At 42.4% G+C, this 16,995-nt stretch overlaps 1 protein-coding gene across 1 annotated transcript in view; it reads left to right on the top strand.

The window, feature by feature from the left end:
* Positions 1 to 16,995, top strand: part of WWC1 (WW and C2 domain containing 1) — a 297,528-nt gene that overhangs the window by 170,797 nt on the left and 109,736 nt on the right. The window contains exons 6-7 of the mRNA XM_029583831.1: positions 12,542 to 12,671; positions 13,920 to 14,051. Coding sequence (XP_029439691.1) covers positions 12,542 to 12,671; positions 13,920 to 14,051 — 262 coding nt within the window. The remainder of the gene's footprint in view (positions 1 to 12,541; positions 12,672 to 13,919; positions 14,052 to 16,995) is intronic.

Here is a 16,995-nt window from a genome sequence, read left to right as displayed (position 1 = left end):
ATATTAATGTTAATTTGTATTCATCTTCTTCATACCAAGATCCAACCCTAAGTGGTTTACAAAAAGAGAAATAATGCAAGAAGAATGATGCATTGCTGCGTGTTAAATATTAACCTAATGAAGCAAATTTTAATGCATCGGTAAGGTACATCAGTATATCAAAACAATTAGTAGATCAATACATGGGGAATCAGGAAGCACAACGTAAACCAGCCCTTTCCTCAGGCCTCTCAGCCATAGCCAGCCCTTCAGAATACCACTGAATACTAAATGCCTAACTATAACACCCAGACTCTTGGTCGCTCACAAAGGGGTGACCTGCCCAGGGCAGTTAAAAGTCTCCCCCGGATGGGGGCAGCATGGGAACACCGGACAACTGGCACATCATCAATCCCAGGGGCAAGGCTGGCTCTCGAGGACTCCAGAGCAGGCGGCGTTCTCTTCTGGCTGAATTATGCTGGAATGTAGTTTATTGTTTGGTGGTTAATTTTACCCCTGCAGGTTATAAACTTGACTTGTACACCCAGAGAAGGAGGGGTCTGTAGCTTAGAGCATTAAAGTGTGAGTCAGCAGTCCATATGAGACGTGAGGCTTTGACTCACCTCTGCCACTGACTCTCTGCGTGACTTGGACAGGCCACTTTATATCCATCGGAGCTTATCCCATAAAAGGCAGTAATCCAGTTTTCCCAGTCAACAATTCTCCTCCCTCCCTCCAAACAACAAAGCAGTGACCCAGAGCGAGAAATATCTGGTGAATTTGCACCTTTGTCTTCCTTTCCTGAAGTCCCCAGCCACCAACTGGGTGTCCCAAAACTCTCAGTTGGTGGTCAGAGGCGTGACAAAGAGGAGGAGGAGGGAGCCCAAGGGCTGGCCAGGCACTGCTTTCATGCCGGCTGAAATGTTAGGTCCACTTTAAAAAATAAATAAAAAAGAGCTGGGCTGTTCCTGCAGTTCTCCTTCCTTATTGCAGTGAGAGCTGTGCTCCTAAGTCAAACCTGGGGCCACCGTGCAGCAGACAGGGCCCACCGTGGCTTTAACCAGGCAAAGAAGGTGGACAGTGAGCCAGTTCCCTGGTACAGAAACTACCTTGCAGCGAGAATGCGAGTTTCAGGTTCCTGCGGGAGTGCTTCCAGGGTGACTCACCTGTCGCATGATAGCTCAGGATTGTTTCCCCGCCAGGCTCTCAGAAGAATGTCCCTTATTGTTCCAGGGTGGCTGCTAAGACTGCGGCTCAACCAGTTGCACTGCTTTGCTTCGCCCCCTGCCATCAGCTCAGCCCTTTCTTTCGGAAGAGCGAGAGAACGGAGAGGGGGCCAGAGAGACTGCCGGAGCCAGGACCCCGGCGCGCAGGCCCAGCACGGAATTGCCTATTCACGGGGCCTGCAGAAATCAACTTTCCAAGCCAATGAATGCGCCTCAGGTGGCTTTGAAAATGATCCCACATGTTCCCCCTGCGCAGAAATGCTTCATTTCTGTGGCTGCAACAGGAAGGCTTTTAAAAGTCAAAAGCACAAAAAGTAGCATGTTTGTCATTGCAAAATATTTGTGGAAAAAAGCTTTTGACTTTTCACTCGTCCATAGAAACAGATTAGTTTTATTCCAATGAATTTGTGTTCCCTTTGGTTAGACATGGCCAATGGTTTTCACGAGAATTTGCCACTTCTCATCTTTGTCTACTACATAATATTTGGCAGTAAACCAGAGGCGGGGATTTCTCACAGCCTTGCTTGACATCTCTGCCATTAGCAGTGACACAGTCCCTTGTTTCAGCGTAGAAGACAGGCAACTTGAAAATGAGCAGGTACTTTCCTGAATGCTGGGTGCGATAGTGAAATATGAAAGCAAGGTCTGAGAGGGCGCCAGCTGCTGAAGTGCGCTGTTCATGCATTGGAATGCACAATGGCAGCCTTTGGAAAGGCATTCGTGCCTCTTGGTTGCCGATACCAGGAACCTTTCTCAGTGGGCCCCCAGAGCAGGTCCAGGGGACTTCTGCACATTGCAAGGTGCAAGTCGAGGGGTGCGGGATCTTTCAATGTCAGATATTCATGGATCCCTACCGCACTACAATAACAAGTATTGTTAGAGAGCTGGCGCCCTACACAAAGGGACATATTCATTTTTTTAACTCTTCATTTATGGATTACATAGTTAACATGTCAAGCAAAACTTGAAATGAACAAACTATCAAGGAGAAATAATACAAAACCATATATGTAAGAAAAAAGAACATTTACACAATTGCATACAAAGACCACAACAACATAAGGGGAGCCCAGAAGTCCAGGAAGAGAATACAGGAAAAAATAAAAATAATAAAACTTCTTCCAAAAAGATAATGTCACCCTTTATTAAAACAGAGGATAAACCACACACCCTCCACATAACCTGACCTCATCAAGATCCAAAAGGTCCATCCCTCACAGGAGGCCTAGAATCAATAAAGTACCGAAGCTGAGAAGATTCAAAAAGGCCAACCTATCTGAGGACAAAATAATCAAAGGAAAACAAAAGAAAAAGCCAGCACCCAGTGTTGCAGCTTCCTGACACATAGCCAGGACTTTCTTCCTGCTTTCCTGCATAGCTCTACAAAAATCAGGAAAAGTTTTATTTTGAGCCCCATAAAAGGCATATGAGTACAGTGAAAAAAACAGTCGGAGCACTAAGTCTCAGTCTGACTGAGAAGAGAAAGTCACTAACAGGGTGGCTCGATGAGCCTTAATCCACCACAATGGATTCCAGGATCACAGAGATATTCAGAGATGCTCCAGACTGCTGTTGAGTTTCTGGACCAACCTGTTTGCCAACTTTTTCTCCTCCATCAGGAATATAGAAAGATTTTTTGATGGAGGGCGTAACCCCTTGTGGTAAACCCAAAATATCTTGCATATAAGACTTAAATAGTTCCACAGGGGATATCAGAGAGATCAGCAGGAAATTAAGAACTCGTAAATGTAGAGATCTTACAGTATTTTCCAAATTCTCCATTCTATGATGGATCATATTTATATTTTGCACAAGGGTTGACTGAACATAGTGACATACTAATGACAGCAGAAAAGGACCAGATGGCTCATCCAGTCTGCCCAGCAAGCGTCTTATGGTAGTATTTGCTGCTCCAAGGATAGAAATTGTCGCTCCATGCAATTACCCCCAAGCCTTATGATAAGGGTAGTAATATTTACAATCAAAACCAAGCAACTGTCAAACCCATAACAAATTAGCACTAGTAACATTTTTACTGGGTGAGGAGCCTTCTTGATTCAGACAATGCTGCTTGACTTTTTTTGCTTTGGGAATAGAAATCTTCTCTATAGTCTGTGTAAGTGAAGCAGTTAGTTGAGAGTGATTCTCCAACAAATTATCATGAGACTGTATCCAGCTGTTGAAATTGTTAACAGACAAAGATAGCGAGGCCAAAGAGGACTCCACAGAGGACAAGACGTCTCCAGAGTAATAGGAAAGGGCTTCAGGGTGCGGGGCCTCACTATTGGGCTTCCACAAGTATGCGAGAAGAAACAGTAGGAACAGTGGCTTGATTAGAAGAAGAAGAATCTCCACAGAAGGCACATCACTAACCTCAAAGCCAATAACGTGCACACCAGCACACGGTTGGTCCCAGACTCTGCTCACAATGGCATCTGCAGACACAGTTCCACCCAGCACCTGTGCACCCACTTCGCTCTGGTCCAGGCCAGTTGCCATGAGTTCCGTAATGCATAGTAATGACACCGCCGAAAAAACAGCCGGGGAGGGAGGAACTTGTGTCAGGACTCAGGAACACTTCTTCAGTGTCTTCCGGCCACTGTTCTACTCCCTAACATCCAGCGGCAATGAAGGACAAACCCGACATCAGTGGGGACACTCATAGAAGCTCAGGAATCACCGTTTGATGCATCGGGACCAGTTTAGAGCAAGTAGGGGAAGCCCCTCAAAACCTCACCTTGCTCTTGACCACAGGCAAACATTTCACAAAGCAAAAATCCCCAACAAGGTCAGAGTTCCTCTTAGTGTCTTTTTACAGCACTATCTTGGGCTCGGGGGACACAGATTCTTAATATCTCACCTCTCTACAACTAATACTGAGTATTCTTACATCCTTCACTACCTAACCAAAAATAAAAAGGATTCTTACAATTATCTACCTGTGTAAGGAACATAAGAACATGCCATACTGGGTCAGACCAAGGGTCCATCAAGCCCAGCATCCTGTTTCCAACAGTGGCCAATCCAGGCCATAAGAACCTGGCAAGTACCCAAAAACTAAGTCTATTCCATGTTACCGTGGCTAGTAATAGCAGTGGCTATTTTCTAAGTCAACTTAATTAATAGCAGGTAATGGACTTCTCCTCCAAGAACTTATCCAATCCTTTTTTAAACACAGCTATACTAACTGCACTAACCACATCCTCTGGCAACAAATTCCAGAGTTTAATTGTGCATTGAGTAAAAAAGAACTTTCTCCGATTAGTTCTAAATGTGCCACATTCTAACTTCATGGAGTGCCTCCTAGTCTTTCTATTATCCGAAAGAGTAAATAACTGATTCACATCTACCCGTTCTAGACCTCTCATGATTTTCAACACCTCTATCATATCCCCCCTCAGCCGTCTCTTCTCGCAGCTGAAAAGTCCTAACCTCTTTAGTCTTTCCTCACAGGGGAGCTGTTCCATTCCCCTTATCATTTTGTTCGCCCTTCTCTGTACCTTCTCCATCGCAACTATATCTTTTTTGAGATGCGGTGACCAGAATTGTACACCGTATTCAAGGTGCGGTCTCACCATGGAGCGATACAGAGGCATTATAACATTTGTTACCCCCCCCCCCCCCCCAAATAAATATACAAAGGAAATAGGTGAAGGGGATAACAAAAGTCAGCTGAATAAGGCACAAAACAAGTCCAAGAGAAGCAGAAAACCTGAACGACAAAAGCTGGAAAGCTATGAGCACAAATGCTCGTAGTCTGGGCAATAAAATCCCAGACCTGCAAGCCCTAATGATGGAGGCGGACTTGGAATTAGTTGCTGTCATGGAAACATGGATCACGAAATCTCATGATTGGGATACGGTCATACTGGGCTATAACTTGTTAAGGAAGGACAGAGAGGAGGAGTAGCTCTTTGTCAAAAACAATATCCAGTTACTTTACAAAAATCACTACTTGGTTCTAATATTTTGGCTAAGGTATTTACTGAAACATTACTCAATATTTATTTTTATGTTTTTTTAAAATTTTTTAGGTCAAAAAAAATTTTTTTAGAAGGACGGGGATGGTTTCATATAGTGAATGTGTGGCAACCCCCTTGGTGCCTTTGCCGTCTAATCATCAACACACCCTCCAACCTCCATATTTTTATTTCAACAAATTATGTTTTAAAAACTTTTAGAGTTAAGTATCAGTAAATATCATTTTTATTCCTTTAGTTATTATTGATTTAAATCAACTTTCTTCTCTCTGTGCAAACACACTATTTGTTGTTATTACAAACCGTCAGAAATTAATATGCTGTACTTAGCTTTGGAAAGTCTTGAATTAATCCCGACTTGTGCAAGTTTCGACATGCAGTGTCTTCCTCCTGGTTCATTCATGTACATTTTCTTTTCACCAAAGTCCAACTGGATATTCATTCATTTTTCAATTTTCCCGGTGCTCAAACAAGCCTCCGTCTAACGCTCTTCCATCAGCATATTAATTTCTGACGGTTTGTAATAACAACAAATAGTGCGTTTGCACAGAGAGAAGAAAGTTGATTTAAATCAATAATAACTAATTCCCGTTCTTCTAAAAAAATCCCCGTCCTTCTAAAAAAAATTTTTTGACCTAAAAAAATTAAAAAAACATAAAAATAAAAATTGAGTAAGGTTTCAGTAAATACCTTAGCCAAAATATTAGAACCAAGTAGTGATTTTTGTAAAGTAACAAGTTATATACTTGGTCGGTAATCTCTGTTGTGGAATAGTGTTATAAAAACAATATCCAGGCAACTGAACTGCAAGGAAGATGGGGCAAAGAAAAAGCATTATGGGCCATCCTAAAAAAGATGATGGTTGTGCATCCATTTTTACTGGAGTGGTTTACAGGCCTCTGAATCAAACAGAAGAACTAGACAGCGTTCTGGTTGAAAACATCCAAAAGATGGGAAAGTAGGGAGAAGTAGTGATTGTTGGAGATTTGAATCTGCCATACATAGACTGGAGAATCCCTTCTGCAGAATCTAACAGAAGTAGAAAGATAGCGGATGCCCTGCAAGGGGCTCTGTTCAAACAAATGGTAATGGAACCCACGAGGGAGGGGGCTATACTCTAGTGCTCACTAACGGGGCTAATGTCTCTAATGTCCGGGTGGGTGCCCACCTCAGCACCAGTGATCATCAAACAGTATGGTTTGATATTGCAAATAGGATCCGGAGAAGTCATACAAAGACCCAAGTTTTGCATTTCAAAACTTTGGATTTTGTTGAAATGGGGAAGTACCTGGAGAACTAGAAGATTGGGAGAAAATGAGACAGTTGAAACAACAGTGGGTCAAACTAAAAGGAGCAATTACAAAGGCAACAAATCCATATGTTAGAAAAGTAAACAAAAGCAAGAGAACTAAGAAACCAATCTGGTTCTCAAAGGAGGTGGCTGATACAATAAAAGCAAAAAAAAGCATCAGGCAAGAAATAAAAAGGATCCCAAAGAGAGAAACACAAGGAAGAATATCTGGTGAAACTGAGGGAGACGAAGAAAGAAAGCAAGAAAGCAAAAAGAAAGGCAGAAGAAAGAATTGTTAAATTATTAAACTGGGTAGAAAGGGAAGGAGTTATTTATTTATAAATAATATATCATTTTGATTCATTCCAATATAATAGTTAAAATAAACTGATAAATGATAATGTGTATATTATATTTTAATCGTTATTGTCAGGATGATAGTGCTGTCTTAAGTTATGAGATTTTCTTAGGGTTAAATTGCGCTTCCTTTGAGGCTTGTAGAGCGTAAAATGAAAGTGGCTGCTGTGGCCAGTTGGCTTCCAAGAGTCCATCTCCAGCTAACCCAAATTATAGTCCCATTCTCGCTCACTGGCTCTGGCCCATGGGTGTGAGGAGAAGAGCGCAAGGACCCAAAGGAACAGATGTATCAGTTTTGAACTGGTGCAAAAGCTGCTGCGGATTTCTCAGTGCAAACATCCCAGTGTTTTCCTCCCATTCAAAAACCTAGGTATAACTGGAACCAATTGTGGAAACATCAAATCCCCTAAATACTCTTTTAAAGCCAGGGACCTGGGTGGTGTGGAGGACTGAAAGGTTGGTAAGAGCCCTTTGGCAGCCATTAGGAACAAAAGAGGCTGTGATTTTTAGAATGGACCAACATATGAATGTTGCTTTTGTAAACCGTTGTGATCTTCTTTTGGAATGACAGTATATAAAATTCCTAAATAAATAAAATTGCCAAAGAGGTAAAGTGAGGTGACAAAACATTTTTCAGAGAAAGGTCTGAAGTAGTATACTGAAATTGAAAGGTGAAAAGAATCACTGTGTGGAGAGAGAGACGAAGAAATGGCAGAAATATTTAAAAAATACTTCAGTTCAGTGTTTACTAAAGAAAACCCTGGAAAAGGACCGTCGCTAGTTTACCTCAAACTCTAAGTTCTCCTTTACCTCAAACTCTAAGTTCCTACTAAGTTAGCCATGTTATTTATACCCAATCGTTGGATGTAATTGTATATTTGTTTAATTGTTCAATCTGTTTGATGTAATTTTCTGATCCTTGTTCTGTGTAAACCGAAGTGGTATGCACTAGTGCATGAACTCCGGTATATAAAAGCCTTTAATTAAATAAATAAATAGTTAACAAGAAAATGGAGGGGGATGGAGTAGACAAAACTCTGTTTACAGAAGAGAATGTATAGGAAGAGCTAGGAAAACTGAAGGTGGAAAAGCCATGTGACCTGATGAGGCTCATCCCAATATGCTGAGGCAGCTTAGAGATGTGCTGGCAGGTCCGCTACATGACCTGTTCAATAGATTCCTAGAAACGGGAGTGGTGCTGCATAATTGGAGAAGAGCGATAATGGTCCTGCTTCACAAGAGTGGGAGCAGAGAGGAGACTGGAAACTACAGGCCAGTTAGCCTCACCTCAGTGGTAGGAAAAGTAATGGAGACACTGCTGAAGGAAAGAATAGTGAACTATCTACAGTCAGAATTGCTGGCCAGAGGCAGCATGGATTCACCAGAGTAAAGTCCTGTCAGACAAATCTGATTGACTTTTTTTGATTGGGTAACTAAGCAATTGGATTGAGGAAGAGTGCTCGATGTCATCTACTTGGATTTCAGCAAAGCTTTTGATAAGGTCCCGCGTAAGAGGCTTGTGAATAAAATGAGAAGCTTGAGAGTGAGCGCCAAGATGGTGGCATGAATTACAAACTGGTTGACTAATAGGAGACAGCATGTGATGGTAAATGGAACCTACTCTGAAGAGAGAGAGGTGCTAAGTGGAGTGCTGCAAGGATCGGTGTTGAGAAAGGTCCTGTTCAATATCTTTGAGAGTTTCATTGCAGAAGGGATAGAAGGTAACATTTGTCTTTTTGTAGATATTACAAAGATCTGCAAGAGTTGTCGCGTCAGAAGGAGTAGAGAGAATGAGACGTTATTTAAGGAAGCTTGAATGGTGGTCAAAGATAAGGCAGCTGGGATTCAGTGCCAAGAAGTACAGAGTCATGCATCTGGGGTGTGGTAATCCAAAAGAGATGTATGTCTTGGGGGTAAAGGGCTGTTGTGCATGGAGCAAGAGAGGGATCTTGGGGTGATAGTGTCTAGTGAGCTGAAGATGGTGAAGCAATGTGACAAGGCAATAGCTAAAGCCAGAAGAATGCTGGGTTGCATTGAGAGAGGAATAACCAGTAAGAAAAAGGAAGGGAGAGTCCCCTTGTACAGGACTTGGTGAGGCCTCACCTGGAGCATTCTATTCAGTTCTGGAGGCCGTATCTCAAAAGGGACAGAGACAGGATGGAGGCAGTCCAGAGAAGGGCCACAAAAATGGTGGGGAGGTCTCCATCAAATGACTTATGAGGTGAGGAGGTGCAGGGGGGATATGATACAGACCTTCAGATACCTGAAAGGTTTTAATGATGCACAATCGACAAGCCTTTTCCATTGGAAAGAAATCAGTAGAACTAGGGGTCACATAATGAAATTCCAGGGAAAAAGACTCAGAACCAATGTCAGGAAATATTTCTTCACAGAGAAGGGTGGTGGATACCTGGAATGCCCTTCTGGAGGATGTGGTGAAGACAAAAATGGTGAAAGATTTCAAAGGGGCATGGGATAAACACTGTGGATCCTTCGAGGTTAGAGGATGGAAATGAAGAAAAGAGTGAATGGGGGTAACTTGCTGGTGAGCGGTTACTACCCTTAACCAATAAGCCTTCATACTGTTGATGCAACTCCTTTATTGCTTTCTGCTTTAACGGCAGGGGGGAAAAAGAGGAAAAGGGGAATTAGATTCAGACAGCAACCAATAAGGACATTGGATTTTACAGTCTGGGGAAACAAGCCTGGGGGAAAACAAATAAGCATGGGGGTAATTTGTTACTACTCTTAACCAATAAGCCTGATACTTTGGATGCAGCTCCAACATTGCTGTCTGCTTCAACAGCAAAATGTAACAGGGAATTGGACTCAGACAGCAACCAACAAGGGCCCTGACTACTTTTGATGCAACTTCAGCATTGCTCTCTGTTTCAATGGCAAGGGGTAACAGCAACAAACAAGGGCCCTGACTTTGACGCTTTGGGAAACTAAGTAAGGGGGTGACCTGTATGGCACAGCAGATGCTACCATAAGCTTGCTGGGCAGACTGGATGGACTGTTTGGTCCTTTTTGCCATCATTTTCTATGTTTCTACCACCCTGCAATGACAAATATTCTTACATCCCTCCTCTGTCCTACAAGCCATGACACACATTCTTGCATCCTCCACAATCCCTAGTAACAATGTAGTGGATAACACATTGAAATCGTCGGCTCAGTGTGCTGCAGCAGTCAAAAAAGCAAACAGAATGTTAGGAATTATTAGAAAAGGAATGATGAATAAAACGGAAAATGTCATAATGCCTCTGTATCGCTCCATGGTGAGACCGCACCTTGATTACTGTGTACAATTCTGGTCACCGCATCGCAAAAAAGATATAATTGCGATGGAGAAGGTACAGAGAAGGGCAACCAAAATGATAAGGGGAATGGAACAACTCCCCAATGAGGAAAGACTAAAGAGGTTAGGACTTTTCAGCTTGGAGAAGAGACGACTGAGGGGGGATATGATAGAGGTGTTAAAAATCATGAGAGGTCTAGAATGGGTAGATGTGAATCGGTTATTTACTCTTTCGGATAATAGAAAGATTAGGGAACACTCCATGAAGTTAGCATGGGGCACATTTAAAACTAATCGGAGAAAGTTCTTTTTTACTCAACGCACAATTAAACTCTGGAATTTGTTGCCAGAGGATGTGGTTAGTGCAGTTAGTATAGCTGTGTTTAAAAAAGGATTGGATAAGTTCTTGGAGGAGAAGTCCATTACCTGCTATTAAGTTCACTTAGAGAATAGCCACTGCCATTAGCAATGGTTACATGGAATAGACTTAGTTTTTGGGTACTTGCCAGGTTCTTATGGCCTGGATTGGCCACTGTTGGAAACAGGATGCTGGGCTTGATGGACCCTTGGTCTGACCCAGTATGGCATTTTCTTATGTTCTTATGTTAATGATAAGTGTTCTTGGACCCCTGCCACCCTATAAACAATGATACACTAGGGCTGCCGTCAGTAAACCTACAGACAAGTAAAAAAACAAAGAACTAAAATGCTAAGTCTCCAGTGCTGGCTGAGCCTGCACTCCTCAGAAGTTAAGTATACACACACACATATATATATATACATATTTATTTTATTTAATTCTTTTTAATTCTTTTATATATATACATATACATACATATACACACACCCACATACGTAAACTAATGAACACAACAAGGCAATTGGGTTCAGACCTCCTCCATCATTTTTGTTCAACTGATTCTCTTCTCTAGCTACGGGATGTCCTCCACTACCCGCATGCAACCACTCTAATCAGAAGGCCTCTCCAACTGGGGCTGGCAGTGTAGTCCAAAGGTTAAAACCCTAGAACTGTGAAACTGTGATCCCATAGTTTTGCAACACAGTGTGTGCCCTACAGCAAGCCATTTAAGCTAATTACACACGTCCTACCCTCCATAGCATTTCCTCGTCCTTGGGCGGGCTTTTCCTATTGATCCAAAATAACGTGCACAAACTCACCTGCACAGAGTTCCACTTGCTGTCTGCAGGATGTACTGTAACTTACGCGTGTTAATATCCGCGTGCATTTTTTAAAATCAGAAGTAAATCCCACCTCTGTCCCGTTACTACCTCCCCCTGAAATCGGGCTGTTCGCTTACTCCTATGCATACAAACCTCGTGCAATTTTATAAGGAGCCCCTTATGTGTACAAACCTGTGTTTTGGGCACAGAAATGGCTTTGAAAATGACCATCTAACATGTTGCCAGTGATTTATTTACTCTTCCCCTGATTTATCCAGAGCACTGCCATAGGATTTGGATTATGACCACTAAGGGTAATTTTTCAAAAGGATTATTTTTTGCCTAAACCACCCTTTGTCTGCCTTCTGAAAATCAACCGGAGGGAGGGTTTCTGCTGGGAAAAGCTGATTTTAGCCACACTTTTTGCCCACATTCGAGGGATGAGGTTGGACCGTGGAAAGCACTTGTGCTCATACTTCGAACGTATGCCTGTAAATCTAGACCTGCTCAGGGGCAGGCAAACTTCTTGCACACATGCCTGTACGTGGACCGGCACGACTTGAGAATTTGCACGGCGGATTTATGTCCACAGGTTACGTTGAACATTTTGTTTAGCTATGTGCAGGTTGCTGAAAATGACCCTTCCTGTCCCACCCTATGGGAAGGGCTCAGACTATGGATAAGTACAATTTTTCAGCTCCTCTTTAAATTAATATATTAATCATTTTTGTGTGTATGCATTAATGACTGAGCAGCGGCAGAAGGCAAGCCATGACAAAAATAGAAATGTGCTTCTGGTCTTTTTTCATGGTCTGCCTTCTTTTTTTTGTCCCAGCAAACTCAATTTATTTTAAGTTTTTATACTTTTAAATAATTGTTGTATACTTTTTTTGTATGGCCACATCCTTTGTTTGGGAAAAGTCTCTTTTCTAGACTCTTTTCATGGTGGTTCATGCAGCATTCCACCATGCCTAATGAGAACCAGCTCAGAAGCAACTCCCAACCTAGGAGCATCTTGCAAAATCCTTAAACATCAATGGTACCTGAGGAACAAAAAGCTGAGGACCTTAATGATTTTAACTGCCAGCTGAGCTGTATACAAAATATGCTGTAAGAGGATTCTGTTGAGTGTTTTGCAGTAAAGTGCACACAGCTTACCCTAGTTGATGTGTCTGAAGGTAAGTGCAGTGCTGGGTCATTAACCGTGTGCTCCGTTCCCATGCAGAATTGATCTGAAAATGTCCAGTGCTCAAGGTGGATACAAGCTGGATGAAGCACAAGCCATTTTAAGTGAGATGAAAGCCATCAAGAAGGCCATCAGCTCCGGGGAGAAGGAGAAACAAGCTCTCATCCAGGTGCTGAAATTCAGCAGCAATGTGATAGATCAAAGAGCAGCTCTGAGCCACTGTGAATTATAACAAGCACAGATGGTGTAGCAGACAAAATGTAAAATTACTCAGAGAAAAGCACTTATTTTAGAGCAATTTAAATACAGATGGTTGAGATAGGACAGTTAGCCCTGCAGGTCACAGGTTGTCTCAGGGGGGCTATTAGGATTACTATTTATCATTTATAAAGCACTACCAGACATATGCACCATTGAATAGATACTCAGGAAGGAGGGAAGGTCATTATCCCTGCAGGGCTGACCCTGGTATCACAGTCTGCCACTGAAAGGCTTTCTCAGAGGCTGAATGAAGGGATCCAACATGACATACATCTTCTCATTAACTGTAGCACTACCAAATCTAATCACTGGTGAAAAATCCAGGTAGGGCCAAATTGGCCAACCCCAGATCTGGTCCTGATACCTAGGGCCTGATTCACCAGGGTTTTTCTCCCATTCTGTGTATGAGAAACGACCTTCATGAATCAGGTGCTTAACATTTGCAAAGCAGAATTTGTATTTTGTTACCACATAAATATCAAAATATAAAGAAAATATATGAAAAGGTATGAACAGACTTCATTGATATTTTGGGGACTACATGGTCTAAATCTGATCCACTTCAGCAGCAAGAAGGCTTACGAAATCTTTGGTGCAGATGAGAATGAGGAAGGTTAAGAAATCTGGAACTAAATAGAATGACACGAGGCAGCTAGCACCTTATTGACTAACCAATTTCAGGCATGAGCTTTTGAGGACAGATGCATGACAAAGTGGACCCTACATCTGACAAATGGACCCTGTCCTCGAAAGCTCCTGCCTCAATAAATTGGTCAGCCTGTAAGGTGCCACTCAACTTGTGCCACTTTTGCTACACCTGCTAACACGGCTATCCCTCTGAATATCTGAAACAGAATGAGGTTGTACCTTCCAGGATGAAACTGCTCTTTTTCAACTGGAAACAGGAAAAAGAGAAGTCAATTTTAATCCACATCAGTGGAAATGAAACACCTGTTAATGTAAAGCATAGGACAGTATCTGGAAGTGAGGAACAGGGAGAATGGTAAAGCATCTTGGGCACCTTGTCTAAACAATGTGAGTCTATATCTTCTTCATTGGTGAGTTCTAACACCCAACTGGAGTTATTGAAAGCCGCTAATAATGATTTAATGACATTTTGGGGCACCTATCAACAATTGATTCTCTCTTGATTTAGAGTCTCGCCAGACTGAAGGATGGATTTCTGTCTGACAAAGGGTCGCAATCTGATCTATGGGCCAGTAATATCTCCTTTGAGAACTCCAGGCAATATCTGGATGTTAGCTCCCAAACTGACCTTACTGAAAATGTGAGTAATAAGTCAACATATTCATATCAAATATATTGCTTTTCTATACTGAAGCAGAGGAGTATTACCTGCTTAATTTATGGTGTCCGTGTTATATTTTTCAAAGGTGATATTTAGAATATACTAATCATTATCATAGTATAGATTTGTAGTACACTTTTCATTTTAACAGGTTCCCAATACAGTATTTTTATCATATAATACTCTGAAAACATGCATACCCCTGGGGTAGAGAAGCAATTTTTCTATTAATAATAAAAAAAATTGGCAATTACGCTAGGATAAACTAGGACACAGGTAGAAAAAGTGACTTGTTCAAGATCACATGAGGCATCACTGAGAAAGTGTGATTTGCAGCCATAAGAAGAGATGTGAATTCATCAAAATAAGTTTGCCAAGCAATTTGATAGACCTGGAAAAGACCTGTTGCTGGGGCAATCCTATGGAGAGCAACTGGGCCTTTTATACCCAGCCATGTGACGTTATCATTGTGCGCTGGAAGCTGGGTTTCCCACTCAGGTCTTCATAAGGTGCACACCATGCACATGTGCACCTAGAAGAGCCCAGGAAGCAGCATTACTGATGGTGTCGTGGCATTCATGCCATTTCGGAGGTTGTCGGCATCCTGGGATAAGTGCTGCCAGTCATGGGGTGACCCCATGACCGGCAAACATTACAGTACCCCTCTTCTAAGCCCCTTCCTGAGGCCTCTATGTTTGGGTTTCTGGGAGAACCAATTATGGAAGTCCTGTACCATCTGAGGGGCTTGAGGTTTGGATGCAGATTCCCATGAGTTTTCTTCTGGCCCGAAGTTTATCCAGGAAAAGAGATATTCTAGATGGCTATGATGTCTCCAAGAGTTTAGGATTTCCTGGACCTTGAATTTAGTATCTTTTTCAGAGATAGCATCTGTTGGGCTTGGAGGGTAATGAGAAGGCCATGAGATCAGCAGGGGTTTTAAAAGAGATACATGGAACACGTTATGGATCTTCAGTGTAGGTATAAGTTTCAGCTGCAGGATGGGAAATGGCCCAGTAATCCACCTGATTTCAGGTGCTTAGCCACACCACAATCTCATGGTTTGAACTGTGATGCAGGCCAGTGTCTTTTATCAGCTTGTTTCTTAAATCGATCTGCCGTTGCAGTGAGCAGTTGATGCATTCTAAGCCATAGATCCTTTAGATTGCTGCTCATGATGTTAGCCACTGGGCAGGAAATGGAGAGAGGTGCTAGATGCGGGACCCAAGGATGGCACCCAAAGACAATCTGGAAGGGAGAGGCTCCCATAGAACTCCCTACATGGTTATTGAGGCAGAACTTCACCCAGGAGAGAAGGGAAGCCCAATTGTCTTGACGCTTATTGACGTAGGCCCTTAGAAAACTTTTAAGAATTTGATTGACCCTTTCCATTTGCCCATTATTTTGTGGATGGTAAGCAGAAGTGAAATCCAAGTGATGCCAAACCTCTTACATAAGCCTCTCCAGAAATGGGCAATGAATTATATGCCTCGGTCTGAGAGGATTTGAGAAGGAAGTCCATGTAAATGGAAGATAATGCACAAAGAGATAAGCCAACTCTGGTGCGGATGGTAGGCCAGGAAGGGGAAGGTCAGTGACAAAGTCAGTGGCCAAGTAGGTCCAGGGTTTCTCAGGATCTGGCAATGACATAACAGCCCCCAAGGGCAAATCTGAGAGCCCTTATGCCTTGCACAGGTGGGGCAGGACTCCACATAGCAGTTCACATCTTGCTTCAACTGGGCCCACCAGTTATGATGGTTAAAAAGCTCCAGGGTTCAGGTGATCCCAGGATGTCTTGCCAGATGGAAATCATAAGCCCATTTTAATACTCTTTCCCTGAGTCATTTAGGAATGACAGTTTTCCCAGGTGGTACAGGTATGACAGTGGTGATCATAATTTTCGCTGGGTCTATGATGTAGTGAGGAGACTTTGGGGCATCTTCTGTCTCAAATGATCATGAAAGAGCATCCGTTCATTGATTCTTTTCTGCAGGACAGTAGCATAATTCAAAATTGAAATGATTGAAAATCAATGACCTCAGAGCTTGTCGAGGGTTCAACCCTTTGAGCCTGTGGAAAGTATTCTAGATTCATGTAATCCATATAGATTGTAATTGATGTTGGGCTCCTTCTAATAGATGGTGCCATTCTTCTAATGCTAGCTAAACTGCCAGGAACTCAAGATCCCCAATGGTGTAGTTTTTCTCTGCTGGGGAAAATGTTTTTAGAATAGAAGAGCATGGAAAAAGAGTCTCGTGTTCATCATGTTGGGTGAGGTCAGCTCCTACCCCAATGGCAGAATCATCTACCTCTAGAACAAAGGGTTTTGATAGGTCCAGATGATGAAGGCATGGTTCCTTGAGAAATTTTTGTTTAAGATGCTTGGATGCCTCTTCTGGCCAATGCTCACTATCTGCACCCTTCTTTGTGAGAGTGGTAAGAGGAACTGCCAGCAAGGATTATCCAGGTATAAACTGTCTATAATAATTGGTGATGCCCAGAAAGCATTGTAAAGCCTTAAGTCTCACAGGTTGGGGCCAGTTCAGGATGGCTTTCTGCTTTTCAGGATCCATGCAGAACCCATGCTAGTAAATCATGTAACCTAGGAACGGTAATTCTTCTTGTTCGAACATACATTTTTCTAGTTTAGCATAAAGATGCTGCTCGAATCCTCTGCAGAAACTGTTTTATGTGCTGCTGATGTTGGGCCAGGGATTGAGAAAAGATGAGTATATCATCAAGGTACATTACCATAAAAAGATCCCAAAATATCTCATTGACCATGTGTTGGAAGACAGCGGGAGCATTACATAAGCAGAATGGCATCACCAAATATTCATAATGGTTATCTCTGGTGTCGAAGGCCGTCTTCCATTCATTACCCTCATGGATCCATATAAGTTTATAGGCCTTGTGCAGATCAAGC

Source organism: Rhinatrema bivittatum, chromosome 18 (assembly GCF_901001135.1).
Source record: "Rhinatrema bivittatum chromosome 18, aRhiBiv1.1, whole genome shotgun sequence".
In the NCBI taxonomy this organism is placed as follows: Eukaryota; Metazoa; Chordata; class Amphibia; order Gymnophiona; family Rhinatrematidae; genus Rhinatrema; species Rhinatrema bivittatum.
Note: the sequence above shows the minus strand (reverse complement) of the source record. Positions and strands in the feature narration are given on the sequence as shown.